At 59.2% G+C, this 14608-nt stretch overlaps 1 protein-coding gene across 2 annotated transcripts in view; it reads left to right on the forward strand.

The window, feature by feature from the left end:
• The window catches only part of KCNAB1 (potassium voltage-gated channel subfamily A regulatory beta subunit 1), a 57641-nt gene that overhangs the window by 15148 nt on the left and 27885 nt on the right, over nt 1–14608 (forward strand). Inside the window, exon 1 of one of the 2 annotated variants that reach the window (XM_059479555.1) lies at nt 1259–2139. The exons of the other annotated variant lie outside the window; for it this stretch is intronic. Coding sequence (XP_059335538.1) covers nt 1922–2139 — 218 coding nt within the window. The 5' untranslated portion in view covers nt 1259–1921. Of the gene's footprint in view, nt 1–1258; nt 2140–14608 lie in introns of those variants that run through there. 2 annotated transcript variants of the gene reach the window in all.

The following is a 14608-nucleotide window of genomic DNA, read 5'->3' on the forward strand; positions in this document are numbered from 1 at the left end:
TGGGCTCTGAAACACAGCTGGGCTCCAAAACCCACTGGGTGCTGCCAACAGTGCCCTCAGTGCCAGGGGGACCCTCAGGGCGTCCTGGCTGTGAGAGGCACCCAGGGGTCAGTGACCCAAGGCTTGTGCCCCCCGTGCCCCGCTCTGCTGGGTTTGCTGATGCACTGATGAGGGCTCTGGGGACTCTCCCGGGGTCCTGCTGCCCCCAAACGCTGCCTGAGGGTGACTCCAAGGAGACCCCTCCGAGCGGGGAGTTGGTGGCTCTGCTGCATGATTAACTGTTAATCCTCTTTGGGGAAATATCACACGGTGGCTGTCTTTGTTGGGATTTAATGCTTTCCGTCCCCAAAGGGATGTGCTCGGTACCTGTTAATGAGCCATGCAGAGGAGCTGGGCCTGTCAGGGCTGGTGGGTGGCCGTGGCTGGCTGCCAGCCGCCCCCTGCCCTGTCACAGGCCCCTCCTCAGCAGGGCAGAGGGGACACACACCGTGCTGTGCCCCGCTGCAGGGCGGGGTAAAACCCTGTCCCCCTGAGCCCAAACCGGGTTGTGAGCACCCCCAGCGCCCCCAGCTCGCTCTGCCTGAGAGCTGCTCCCACCCCAAGGGCAGGGCAGGGGCCTGGCAGTGAGCGGGGTGGGCACCAGGAGGTGCCCCCAGCTCCATTCCCCGGGCAGCCTGGGGCAGGGTGGGGCCTGGGGAGCCCCTCTGGACCATTTCCCGTGGCCTGGCTGGGTGGGAAGGGGACCAGGGTGACCCTGCCCTGCCACCCACGGGCACCCTCTGCTGTGGGGCTGCACCAGGGGCACCCACTGCCCGTCCTGCCCAGGGCACTCTGCTGGTGACAGTGACAGTGACAGTAACGGACAGGGGTCCTCGGGGGTCTCCAAACCTACCCACTCCCCACTGCCTGGGGGTCCCCTCGGTGCCCAAAGGAGAGAGGTGGCACAGGGCAGTGTCAGGCTGGCAGGGCAGCCTCGGCCGGGGACGGGGATGGGATGGGGTTGGAATGGGGTTGGAATGGGGCTGGGGACGGTTTGATCTGCTGAGCGACGGGGATGGTTTTGCCTCCAAGCCTTTGTGCTGCGGCTCATTCCGCTGGCGCTGCTGGGGGAGCGGGATTAACCCCGGCCGTGCTGCGGGCGGCGGCTCGGGGAGCTCGGCATTAACGTGTTAACTGCCTCACGCTCCGGAACACAGCGATTTCCCTCCCCCCGTTTTTTCCCTTCCTTTCCCCCATAATTAACCCATTTTAACAGCGGATCGCCGCCCGCTCTCAAAACCTCGCCGAGCGATGCCGGCAGCGGTTTTTCCGGGCGGATCTGCCTGAACGCCTGCCTTCGCTGCGAGCACAAAGGAGGCCCGTGGCTCGCACCCTCCCCTCGCTGCCATCCTCGCCATCCTCCCCGCAGGCTCTGGCGGGGGATCCCGGCGCCGCTGCGGAGCCGCTGCCAGCGCTCGGCGGGCTGCCATGGGTGGGAGGTAGCGCCGCTGCGCCTGGGCGAGGGAAGGAAGGACGGACACCGATGGATGCTGCCGCTCCTTAGGGACGCGCGGCGAGGTCCGGGGCTCGGCCGTGCCTGCTCAGCACTCGGCGCTCGCAGATGCCGGCGGTGATTTAGGAGCGGCGGCCGGGAGCCCGCAGCGAGGCAGAGCGGCCGCGGAGCGATCGGCATGAGGGAGCGGCGCGCCGGGAGCCCCGACTGCATGGATGCTTCTGGCTGAGCGGCAGCGCCCGAGCCGCCCAGAGCGCGGAGCGAGCCCCGAGCCGCTCCGAGCCGCGAGCGCGCGTTCCGGGGCCGGCGGCAGCGGGGACACCCGGCGCGGCTCTCCCGGAGCTCGGGGGGCGCCGCGCTTGCCGGGCAGCTGCAGCCCGCGGGGGGCCGGGGGTCCGCCCGCCACCCGGCCGGGGCGCCGCGGGCGCGATGCAAGTGTCCATCGCCTGCACGGACCACAACTTGAAGAGAAATGGTGAAGACAGGCTCATCAGCAAGCAGAACACCACGACCCCGAACGTAGTGAATGCAGCCCGGGCGAAATTCCGGACAGTGGCTATTATCGCTCGCAGTTTGGGGACATTTACCCCGCAGCACCACATTTCATTAAAAGAATCCACCGCAAAGCAAACGGGCATGAAATATAGGTATGGGCACGGTCTCGGTCTTTGTTCCCTTGCAGTGCGATAGCTCTTTACTTTGCCTGCCTGGATGCACCTGGTTTTGCAGAGGAGCTCTCTCCTCAGGTTATTAATAGATTTTTGAACTCGGGCGTAACTGGGAAGCTTTGGGGCGTTTGTGTTTTTGCAGGCATATGCATTTGCGGTTTTGTACCCAAAACCCGCTTGCTCGGGGAGATTGTGTGCAACGCCGTGAATTTGTGACAGCGGTGCTAAGATGGTTCCTATTAAGTGTTCAGTGTAACTAATCCTGGTGCTAATGAGCAGGAGAATCAATTAGGCAGGCATGCCTGGGGCCGGGCACGGAAAGTTGGTTTGCGGGGCTGCGTGGAGCAGAGGCGTGTGCCGCGGGTATCAGCCCACCGCGGGGGCGGCTCACCGGCTTCTCACCTGGTGCACTCGGGCAAGATGAGATCAAAGCCCATTTTGGGCAAATGCAGAAAACCAAATCTCGGCCGTTCTTATGGAATGCCTCCTGCCTCTCACAGGTTTTTATTCCTCCTAGCCTAGGCAGCAAAAATGAGGAATGGCTGTGAGTTGGGTCTGAGTGCAGAGTGTGGCAGCTGATCAGCTCCTCTGCCCTGCCTTTGGCTGTGAGTGAGAAGGATTTGTGTGCCTTTGGGGCTGGCTTCTGCCCGTTCACTGTGTCCCTTCCAGCCACCAGTGGGGGAACAAGGGGACAGCCTGGCATCTCTGCACCCCGAGCTGGAGCTGCTGCTGGGGAGGCAGCTGGCACAGGAGGGTCCATGGGCAGGCTGAAGGTGTGGGGCTCCGGGCAGCTTTGTCCTGCTTGCCCCCAGCCCATGGGACACCAGCCAGGGCTCCGTGCCCCCAGAGCTGCCCACGGGAGCTGCAGGCGCAGTTTTGTGTCAATGCTGCCTTTGGGGTCCTGGGACGGCTGCAAAGGCGCTCTGGGCTCAGCAGCCACTGCTGGCTCCAGGCGTGGTGCAGCCAGGGCAGGGGGATCCTGCAGCTCGGGAAATGCCAGCGCTGCAGGGCTTGGAACAGCGTGGATGGGGTGCTCAGATGTCATTTTCTGTGGTTTTTCTGGAGGGTGGATCAATGACAAGGAGGCTTTGCCCAAGTGGAAGCCCGGCCTTTCCAGCTGCTGCTCCCTGTCCTTCAGCCATGACCAACTTCCATTTGCGGCAGCACCCTCCTGCCCTGGTGTGGGCAGCAGAAATCCTCAGTGAACCCGTGTACGGGGCAGAGCTGCTGGTTAATAAATGTTCCTGGATGGGGGGCTGGAGTGGCAGGGCAGGGACAGTGCACATCCAGGGGGATCCTGGCAGGGGCAATGTCCATCCAGAGCAATCTTGGCAGGGACTGTGTTCAGGGGGATCCTGGCAGGGTCTGTGCACATCCAGGGGGATCCTGGCAGGAGCAATGTCCATCCAGAGCAATCTTGGCAGGGACTGTGTTCAGGGGGATCCTGGCAGGGTCTGTGCACATCCAGGGGGATCCTGGCACGGACAGTGCCCATGCAGGAGGATCCTGGCAGGGACAGTGCACATCCAGGGGGATCCTGGCACGGACAGTGTCCATCCACAGCAATCTTGGCAGGGGCAGTGTTCAGGAGGATCCCAGCTCCCAGGCCATGGGGAAGGCAGTGCTTGGGGCACGGCAGAGGGTCTTGTCCAAAGACAGGATACACAAAATCAGTGTAACTTGTCCTTTAATCACCTTCCCAGTGGAGCAGAGCTCCTGTGACCCCTGACCCCTCTGGCAGCCCCATCCAAGCCATCATGCCTCAGTTTCCCCATCTGTGGGAGACGAGTCTGTGATGGTGTCCCTCAGAGACAGCACCTGCTCCCAAGCCACGCTCGCTGGCTGCAGGGACACTTTGTGCTAATTGCCAGCACTTATCTCCTGATTTCCCCGGGCTCCCAGCTCTCTCCCAGGGTACCAACACCCCGGAGAATCGCAGTTCCTTGCCCCTGCAGCCTCCGGAGTGGGGCCTTTGGGAACGCTTTCTGCCTCATTCCTGGATGAGGGTTGGGAGTGAGGGTGGCTTGTCCCACCGGAGTTCTCACAGCCCCGGCTCCGTCTGCCCCAGACCCGGGAACTGCACCAGGAATAGCAGCTCGTTGGCGACAAGGCTGAGGTTTTATCTTTATGACTAATCTCTGTTTCTGCTCGCGAATCTCCGTGTGCAGAGCTGATTTCTTCCCAGCGCAGGGGAGTTTGGAGGAATGGCTGAGTAACACTCGGGCTGAGCTGTGCCCTGCCAGTCTCGGTAACCTTTGGGTGGGGAGGTGCCAGTAGAGCCGGAATTCCGTGCTCACCTTGGGACCCGTTCCTCAGCCCGAGGGGAATTCAGAGCCAAAGGCTTTTCCCGGCGGCTGCAACGATAATGCTGCGAACTCCTCACCTCCCTCACATTTTGAAGCTGAAGTCCTTCCCAATTCATTTTCTGCCTGAATTATGTCCTTGATGCTGAGCTCTGCAGCGCGGGCTGCTCCAAAAGCCACCCCAGCCAGGCTGGCCCTCGATGGACGCTAAAAATACCGAGAGCCGCCCCCGGGCAGGGCTGCCCCGAGCCCCGCTCCGCTCCGGGATGCTCCGGGCCCCGCCGCCTCCCCCGGTGCCAGCGCTCCCATTATGTAAAAGGGTGAGACAGCGCCTGTGACAGGGCTGGGGGCGGGAGAGGAGCCAGCTCGGGGGCTTTTCACCGAGTGACATGTTTCTGGCCCCGCTCCAGCTCGGGGAGCGAACTGGAATATGAAAGGCAAAAGTTTACGGGAATAAATGCGATCGTTCGCCGGGAAACAGCTGCAAGTACTCAGGTGGGCTCAGGTGCGTCCCCGCGGCGCTCACCTGAGCAAACCTGGGCTCTACCTTCGCAAAACGAGCTTTGCGCTTGGCATCCTCCCCGGACAGGGGCTCCCGGCCATGGCCCCTGCTGTCCCCGCCGGGCACAGCCGCGCTGCCGCCTCCTGCGCCGGGCGAGCGGGCACAGGGCAATCGCAATGTGCCGCACCGCCGCTGGGAACAAAGCGTGAGCCTTTGCTCTGATGCAGGGCAGGCAGCAGGGACGGCAGCCCGGCTCTCCCCTGCTTTGGGCCAGCCAGAGGGCACAGCCCCGGCTCTCCTCTCTGCTGATTTGCCGTATCTTCCTTAAAATTCTTCTCAGCAAAATGGATCCAGCCCCGCTGCTGGTGCTGGGGGCTGTTTGAGACGTGGCGCTGCTACCGCAGGAACAACTTCTCAAAGTGAGACTGGCACCGGCCTGCCTGTTCTCAGACTTTAAATTACACCTCAGCGAAAAGTTCTTAAAATGAGGCTGCGGATGCCTTGGCAATTGGGTCTTTAAGGTCCCGTGCGGTCCAAACCACTCTAGAATTCCCAGATTCTTTGATACTACCAGTATCAATTGCAGCTGCAGCACTGCAAGCCTTGCCCAGAACACCCCATGTACCCAGGAGCCGCTCCGTGCACAGGGTGTACCCCGAGCTGGGATGTGATGGGATGTGCTGGGAGCTGGGCTGTGCTCGGAGCTGGGATGTGCTGAGATGTGATGGGATTTGGGATGTGCTGGGAGCTGGGCTGTGCTGAGATGTGCTCGGAGCTGGGATGTGCTCGGAGCTGGGATGTGCTGGGAGCTGGGATGTGCCCCGAGCTGGGATGTGCTGAGATGTGCTGGGAGCTGGGATGTGCTCGGAGCTGGGATGTGATGGGAGCTGGGATGTGATGGGAGCTGGGATGTGCTCGGAGCTGGGATGTGATGGGAGCTGGGATGTGCCCGGAGCTGGGATGTGCCCGGAGCTGGGCTGTGCTGGGAGCTGGGATGTGCTCGGAGCTGGGATGTGCTCGGAGCTGGGCTGTGATAGGAGCTGGGATGTGCCCGGAGCTGGGATGTGTCCGGAGCTGGGATGTGCTCGGAGCTGGGATGTGTCCGGAGCTGGGATGTGCCCGGAGCTGGGCTGTGCCGGGCCCCGGCGCTGCGGGGCCGGTTTGAGGCCGTCAGCCGTTCACAAATAACCCTTTTTGCCCAGCCCTAGCCGCGCATGGGCACGAGGGGCCCAATTTACGGAGCACAAGTATCTATTTGTGCTCATCCATAATTGATGGAGGCAGCTTTGACCATTAACTGCGGCGCGAGCCTAAACAGAAAATTTTATCTGCAAAGGCGAAGTGGCGGAGTTCACATTCCGGGGAGAGGCCGAGCAGCATCCCCCGAGGTGAAACCCATCCTTCCCACCCAAGGGGTGAGAATCTCCCCTCATTGGAGAGGTGTTACTAACGTTTGTAAGATAAGAGCTGAGAAACAAGGGAATAAAGCAGAAGGGAGGGCAGAAAAGGGTTGTGTCCCTCCCCAGCGTTGTTTGCAAATCTGAGGGCAGCTGAGCGTGTGGGGACGGTGAAGGCGCAGGCAGGAATCTGCGGAACAAAAGCTGCTGACATTGGAATTACGTAAAGGTGATCTGGGCAGATAAACCTTGAGAAGTAAAGTTTGCTTTCTTCCTCGTCCCCTGGGGAAGAGGAGAGATTGAGAGAAGGTTTTATGAAGGAATTGTTTTCTGAGAAGGGAGGGCCTCCCTGGCACAGGGGGCTGCCCTGGATCCCTGCAGTGCCCAAGGCCAGGCTGGAGCAGCCTGGGGCCGTGCAAGGTTGGGGTGGATGGCATTGGGAGGGCTTTGGAGTCCCTTCCAAAGCTGTGGTGATTCTGTGATTGCAGGGAACATCCCCGACCCTTCCTGGAGGGGTTCCTGGCGCGGCTGCCGAGCGCTGGCACAGGAGGAGGGATCGCAGCTCGGGAGGAGCCCTGCGGAGCCCCGGGCGGGTCTGGGTGCGAGCACCACCGGCCTCCAGCGCTGTGAGCACGCCCGGCTCTCCCGGGGCTGGAGCTGAAGGGCTTTTGTTAATTGTGAATTCCCCCTGTGCATCGCGGAGCCGCTGGAGCTGGAGGGGACCTGCAGAGCACTCGGGTCCCCAATCCCTACCACGGACCGGGCTGGGGGAGCCCAGAGCAGCCCAGATGGGCTGGGACACGCACGGGTCACCTTGGGCTGGAGCTGAAGGGCTTTTGTTAAATGTGAATTCCCGCTGTGGCATCGCGGAGCGGCTGGAGCTGGAGGGGACCTGCAGAGCACCCGGGGTGGGTGGGAGCCCACGGACCGGGCTGGGGGAGCCCAGAGCAGCCCAGATGGGCTGGGACAGCACACGGGTCACCTTGGGCTGCGGAATTCCTTTGGGAATTCTGGCCAAGTCCTGTGCTCGCCAAGGGGTGTCAGTGAAGCAGGTATTTCTTAGCAGTGTGTCTTCTTTTTCCCTGCGTTTAATTTTCCAAGCATTAACCATAATAACTACCTCACATATTTAGGAAATTGTGGTTTATTTAAGTCTTGCTGCAATTACGAGCAGTTTTAAACTCTCGCATGCAAATGGCACAATTATTTTGGTATCGAGTTCCATATTGTTTCAGTACTCTCCACATCAGGCTGACTTTTATGGCTCATCGTCTGATCTTCATTTTCCTGCTGCAAATTAAGATTAATCCAGTGAACAGAATGGATTTACGCTGAATTCACAACGCTTTTCCCCCCAGGACTGTAGCTTATAATGGCTACAAAGGAGGCAGGAATAACTCAGAGGGGAAGGAGAAGGAACCATTGAGTAAACAAAATCTGCTGATTTGTGCTGCTCTCACCTTCCCAGGGGCTCCCGGGAGTTTGCAGCTCCCAGATGAGGCTGGGTTTGGTGGGGAGTGGATTTCTCCGCTCTCCTCATACTGCAGGGTGAGGTTTGGACACGCATTTATCCACCAGCTCCCCTCCAAACCCAGGGCAGTGCCCGGGGCTGGGCAGGGCCCCTCTACCTGGCACTGCTGCCTTGAGGCTGGCGCTGCTGCCCTGGGACTGGCACTGCTGCCCTGGGGCTGGTTCTGCCATCCCCCAGCTCTGCCCAACCTGAGCAATTCCACAGTTCCACGGCAAATGGGGCCTTTGCCGGTGCCGGGGCCGGTGTGAGCGCTGCAGGTGGAGCTCCTGTTCCAGGTGCCAGGCGAAGCAAAGCTGGCACTGCTGGGCGGTGCTGGCCCTGCCCGGCTGTCCCTGCCCTGCCCTGTGGGGACAGCCCTGCCCTCCGTGCGGGTGGCACTGGGGGCACCGTGCACCGCTGTGATCCCGAGGGGAGCTCGGGAGAGCAGGGCTGGGTTCCAGGGCACGGCTCCCACGGCTCGGCTCTGCGTGAGGAAAACTATGGCATTGAAGGAAGGTTTTAAATAATGAGCTGGAGCTGCGGGGGCTGCGCCACGGAGCCGCCCACGGCCAGGGGGCACGGGAGGGACAAGGGCACGGCTGGGTGTCCCTGCCACCCCTGGGTGTCCCTGCCACCCCTTGTCACCCGTGGGTGGGTGTCACTGTCACCCGTGGGTGTCACTGTCACCTGTAGGTGGGTGTCATTGTCGCCTGTGAGTGGGTGTCCCTGTCACTCAGGAGTGGGTGTCACTGTCACCCGTGGGCGGGTGTCACTGTCACACACGGTTGGATGTCCCTGTCACCCGTGGATGAGTCTCCCTGTCACCCACGGGTGCTGTCCCCATCACCTGCAGCTCTCTGTCCCCGACCCCCCTGAGTGGTTGTCCCAGCAGTGCCACTCGTGTGTCCTCAGCCCCCTGTCCCCTCTCTGGGCAGTGGCAGTGGGTGGCTGTCCCACCCTCCAAAGCTGGTGCAGGTCCTGCCCCACAGCTGCTCCACCCTCCATCCCTGCAGCCTGCTATTTTCCACCTCAAGGCTGCCTGACAGCTTTAATCTGATGCTTAAATGGCTGGGAGAGGAGCCGTCGTGCAGGAAGGCTGTAATTTAATGACTTGGGAAGCGCACAGTTTAAGACATTTCAAATGTATTATTTTAGCCTGGCTGCTTCGGCAAAATCCAATTGGAACTTTGAGCGTGCTTATTTTTATTTCAGACTAACGCTACAGAACGCCTCCTGTAGAATGTGTTTGTTAAGGAATTAATTGTCTTTGAGGAAAGGAAAATGCCCTGGGCGGGACTTGCTCCTCGAGGCATCCAAATGAGTTTGAATTGTTTCTCAAACTACTTTTGTAGCACCGTAAACCGCTCAGGCAGGAGGGGAGCAGGGCCGGGTGTCTGATCCCTCTCTGGGCTGGCCCTGTGCTCCCTCAGGGCTCTGCAAACGAGTTTTGGGAGCTGTTTATTGGCAAAGCTCTGCCCAGAGCAGAAATAATCACTGGGACCTGGGGTTTGAGGAGCAGGAGAAGCAGGAAGCTTATGGAAAATAAGGTGCTGAACCTCCTGGGTGCCCCCATTGAAGTCCTGGTGCCCTGTCCCTGGCAGCTCCTCAAGAGGGAAGCTGGAGCAGGTTTATTCCTGGTTTTGGTTACAAAATTCAGGATTTTGGTCAGGTCCGACAGCAGCTGGGTGCAGCACGTGGAGCTGCAATGGGGATGGTGTCTGTGCACACAGGGTGCAGGGCAGGAGGGCTGGGCTGGGCTCCTGCATCCCCCCTCAGAGCTCCTGAGCCACCAGGGAAACGTGCCCTTCATGTAAACAAGCTGCTCTGGAGATATTTTTGAGGATGAAGTCATAAAAATTCTATGGCGTACCTATATTTTCCTTTTGGCATTGAATTCACCATAAAAACTGACACAGAAAAACAGCTTCAGCTGTGCTGGCTGGAAAGTGCTGCAGCTGCTTCTCAGAGCCATCAGAGCAGCCCACGGTGGGCTGGCTTGGAAGGGATGCCGTGGCCAGGGACACCTCCCACCCTCCCAGCTTGCTCCAAGCCCTGTGCAACGTGGTTATTTTTTCCCAATATTCCATCCATCCCTGCTCTCTGGCCTTGGGAAGCCATTCCCTCTTACCCTGTCCCTCCAGGCCCTTGTTCAGCAATTCTTCAAATCTTTCAAAAAATTTATTTTCTCTGTTAAAAAGCAAAAGTCCCGTGCAGTAGTTAAAGCATAAATTCCATTATGTTTCCCAGTGGTTCCCTTACCTCAGGCTGCTTGTTTTTATAACAACTCCTGCAAATCACCTTTACCCAAATATTGTTGCAAGGATAAATTGTCCCTCCAAAGGGGAGTGTCCCCTTCCTGGGCCATCCCTGAGGGTGCTGCTGGGATGGAGCTGTGCTGAGAGCCCAGAGTTACCGTGGGGCTGCTCAGATCCCTTCCCAGCGCCAGGATTGTGTCAGAATGAGCCCCTATTGCCTGTGGAGAAAGTTCCTGGTTCTCATTTCCAGCTGATCACCCACTTCAGCTGGGTGACTGATGCTTCCCAAGGTGGGCCAGGGGATGGGGAAGGCAACCCCTGAGAGGCTTTTGCTGGTTTTGGTTTGCCTCTCTGGTGTGAGGTGGCACGGACAGCAGGGCAGGTGGCATTTCTGCTTCCAGCCCGGTGGGTTTGGTGGCTGTGACCCCTGCACGCAGGCATGGCTCAGACACTGATTCCCAAAAACTGGGATGTGGTCAGTGGGCAGGGCAGGGCAAGGCGTGTCCCAGGGCTCTGTGTCCGTCCCCAGCAGGGCTGGGGACCCCAGGGGACAATGGGGACAGAGGGGACAGTGGGGACAGCGATCACCCCTTGCACAGATGGATGGGATGGCATGGGATGGGATGGGATGGGATGGCATGGGATGGCATGGGATGGCATGGGATGGCATGGCATGGGATGGCATGGGATGGGATGGCATGGGATGGCATGGGATGGGATGGAACTCTCCCTGCTCCCCTTATTTCTGGCTGTAACTTGATTCCATCAGGGGTTTTTGCATGGATCACGTAATCCCCTCAGCCATCTGAAATCCTGCACTTTAAAAGCCTCACTGCAGAATGACAGAGAGGGTTTTATTCCCTCGTAGCCGGGGTCGGCCGGTGATGAAACACGGCGGGGGCAGCGCCGTGGGCTGAGCTGGGATGGGCTGGGATGGGCTGGGACGGGCCCTGGGCAGGAGCTGTTCCCATGAAACCCCCAGCCCGGCACCCCTCAGTGACCCCACAACTCTGGGGATCCCTGGGCAGCTGTGCACAGCCTCGGGTGGGCTCGGGGCCATCTCCTCTGCCTTATCTACATTTAATGCGTCATCTGCGAGCACTGAGCCCAGGAGAGCGCTGGGGAATTGCAGCTGAGGCGCCCACCCACACAGCCCGTGGCCCTGCGAGCGTGGAGGGGAGCTGGGAAGTGGGGAGGGACCAGGGAACGGGGGCTGGATGCCCTTCAGGCACTGCTCATCCCCTGTGCCATCCACGCCTGGGCTGGGTGCCCAGCTGGGTGCCCACTGCCCAGGAGCCTCCTCCTGCCGCCCCCAGTGCCTTCCCAGGCCACCAGCACGGCCCTGCAGCTATTGCACGAGGAGCATTTCCCTGGTTTGTACCACTGGCCCAGCCCTGAGCATCCCTGTCCTGCCCACAGCAGGGCCTGCATGCTAAGGAGGATGCACAGAGGGACGCCTGGGACTGGGAACGGGCTGGCAGTGTCCAGGCCAGGCTGGACAGGGCTGGGAGCAGCCTGGGATACTGCAAGGGGTCCCTGCCACGGCAGGGGTGGTGTGGGCTAATCTTTAGGGTCCCTCCTGACCCAGACCATTGTGGGCTTGTGTGTGATGCTGCCCTGCCAGCAGGAAGGCAGAGCTGCTCCAGGAGCTCCCTCCCTGCGCTGCACTGCTGCACGTGACCCACATCCAACTCCTTTCATTCCTGTAACAGGTAGGAGATCACACAGCAGTGTGCAGAGCAGCAAACACGCGCGCAGTCACACAGTGCAGGTGTCACATTGAATGCCAGAGCAAAGTGAAGGATGCACGTGCTCAGGCAAGAGCAGAAATCCAGAAATCTGTGCTTTCGGCTTGCACAACCTGGGCCACCTACGCTGGTCCAGCTGCTGCAGCTTTGTGTGTTTATCTGTGCTGCTCATCAGTTGGGAACAGAGGTAAAAAATCCCTGAGATTTGATGTTTTGCATAAACACCCAAACTTCATCAAGCCAGGGCAATGCTCCCAGGGATGCACAGGTGGGATTGCTGGGGTGGCTGGGCAGGGCAGGGCAGGGCAGGACTGGGTGATCCCTGTGGGTCCCTTCCAGCTCAGGACATTCTGTGATTCTGATTCTCTGTCTGTGCTGCAGCTCTGTGGCCTGGAGCTGTCCTGACCTCTGTCCACACAGGGAACTTGGGCCGGGATGTGGTGCCTTGGTCTGGGCACACAAAGGTGCCAGGGCTGCAGGCTGCTGTGGGGATGAGGTGGCACTCTGGGGACAGGTGGCACTGTGGGGATCAAAGTGGCACTGTGGGGATGAGGTGATGCTGTGGATACAGATGGCACTGTGGGCACAGGTGGCAGTGTGGGGACAGGTGGCAGTGTGGGGACAGGAGGGCCTCTCTCAGCTGGGCTGTCTCCTGTGGATGGGATGGAGCAGTTTGGGTCGTATTGGGGTGAAACAGGTTCTGTTTAGGAGCAGGGAGTATTTCCGAGGCACAAGCAGGCAGGTGGGCTGTGCCAGAGCAAGGGAAGCTGCCCAGCAGGGTTTGCTGCATCCCACCCTTTTTATTGTGCATTATTGATGGCTTTAACCCCATCCTCGCCGAACCGTTTCTCCCCAGCACGGAGCACTTTCTGCAGCACCCCAGAGCAGCGGCAACGCTGTGCTTTGTCCCGGGGTGCTCATCATCCCCATCCGTGCAGCAGAGGGGTTTGCAATCCCGGGGCAAAACTCGGGATTTGCAATCCCGGAGCAGCCCAAAGCTGCAGCTCCGTCACTGCCATCCCCCGGCACGGGCGGCGGTCCAGGCGAGCTGCTGTGAGCCTTGGGAAGTGTTTTATTCCCGACGTGACACAGAGAGCTTTGTTTACCTCTCCTGCCACCCACGGCATGCAGAGACAAGCTCCTGCCCGGGAGCCTGGCCCGGGGACATCTGCTGATGCCCGAGAGCCGCAGGGCGTTGGGAGCCAAGGGAGCGGAGGAACCCACCCGGTGCTGAGAGCAGGAAAGCACCCAAGTTAATTAACGGCGACAATTAGCACCTCCGTGGGGTCCAGCCTCGGCTCCCTGCGAGCCTGAGCCCCGTGGATGGTGACAAATGGATGTACCCGAGGTGTCAGCACCTGCTGAGCATCTTCCAGGACGTGCAGGGTAAAACAGTGAGAGCGATTATAGACACAGGCAGTGATGGGACACGGGGAACAGTTGAACGAAAAGAGGAGAGATTGAAATTAGATGTTGGGGAGAAATTCTTTGCTCAGAGGGAGGGGAAGCTCTGGCACAGGCTGCCCAGAGAAACTGGCAGTGCCCACGGCCAGGCTGGATGGGGCTGGGAGCACCTGGGACAGTGGGAGGTGTCCATGCATGGCAAGGGTGGCACTGGAGGGGCTTTAATGTCCCTCCAACCCAAACCATCCTGGGATTCTGGGGTTCTGTTATTTTCCCCTGCAGGAGGCAGGGATGGAGCTGGGGTCATGCCAAGCCATGTGTCACTGTCCCCACTCCACAGGTGACAGGTGAGGGACATCACAGGAGCTGCAGCAGGAGAGGGAGTGGGGAGGGTCCCCGCTTTCATCAGGATTTGGTGTCTCTTGAAACAGTCTCTTTTTTCAGGGAATAAATTACATATTTTATTCATTTTCTGCACAGAAAGGAGCGGTTCTGGAGCCCTGATGGGGATGTTTCTAAGCAACGTTGTTTTCCCACCACCAGCGTCAGGAGCAGTGACTTTTTTACTTCTTTTTTTTTCCCATATTTTTGTAGCAATAAGACAAACTCTGTGCAGTTTATATCAGGAAAGCTGTGCCACGATTTCCCCAGTTTGGCTGTATCCCCCACCTGTGAGGGGGCGTGTGAGGGGTCCCCTGGGGGTCACCTGCCCCCGGGTTCCTGCGCTGGGACCATCAAACCCCTCAGGTTTTATTTTGGTAGAGTTTGGCTGCTGTGGGCACAAGCACAGACACAGGGCAGTGAAACCAGCCTTGGAAGGAGCCAAAAGCAGCTTTATCTGAATTCTGTGGAGCTCTCCCAAGCCTGGAGGTTCTTCTGTGGGTGTGGACTCAGAAATGTTTTAGTCATTGTATGTGTTATTGCAGAGATTTTATTTAAAACTTCTGGTTTTGCATTGGGGGAAAAACCTCTCCTTTTCTGTCTCATTTCTGGTAGATGGATGGATGGGTGAATAAATGGAAGATGGGAGATGGATTAATAGATAGAAGGATGGATGGATGGATGGATGGATGGATGGATGGATGGATGGATGGATGGATGGATGGATGGATGGATACACAGATAAACAAACAGATAGGATGGTTATCCTGATCCCTTCCAGCTGGGAATGCTGCAGGGCAAGGGAAGGTTTGGGCTGATTTGGGGGGTGTTAATTGGAGAGGCCAAACCCAAACTGTCCCTGCTCCAAACAGTGAAGGGAAGCAAATCCCCACCTGGGAATGCGCTGTGCTGTAATTTCTCTGTCCCTGAAGGACACAGGAATGTTGT

The sequence above is a fragment of the Ammospiza nelsoni genome, chromosome 10 (assembly GCF_027579445.1).
Source record: "Ammospiza nelsoni isolate bAmmNel1 chromosome 10, bAmmNel1.pri, whole genome shotgun sequence".
NCBI lineage: Eukaryota > Metazoa > Chordata > Aves > Passeriformes > Passerellidae > Ammospiza > Ammospiza nelsoni.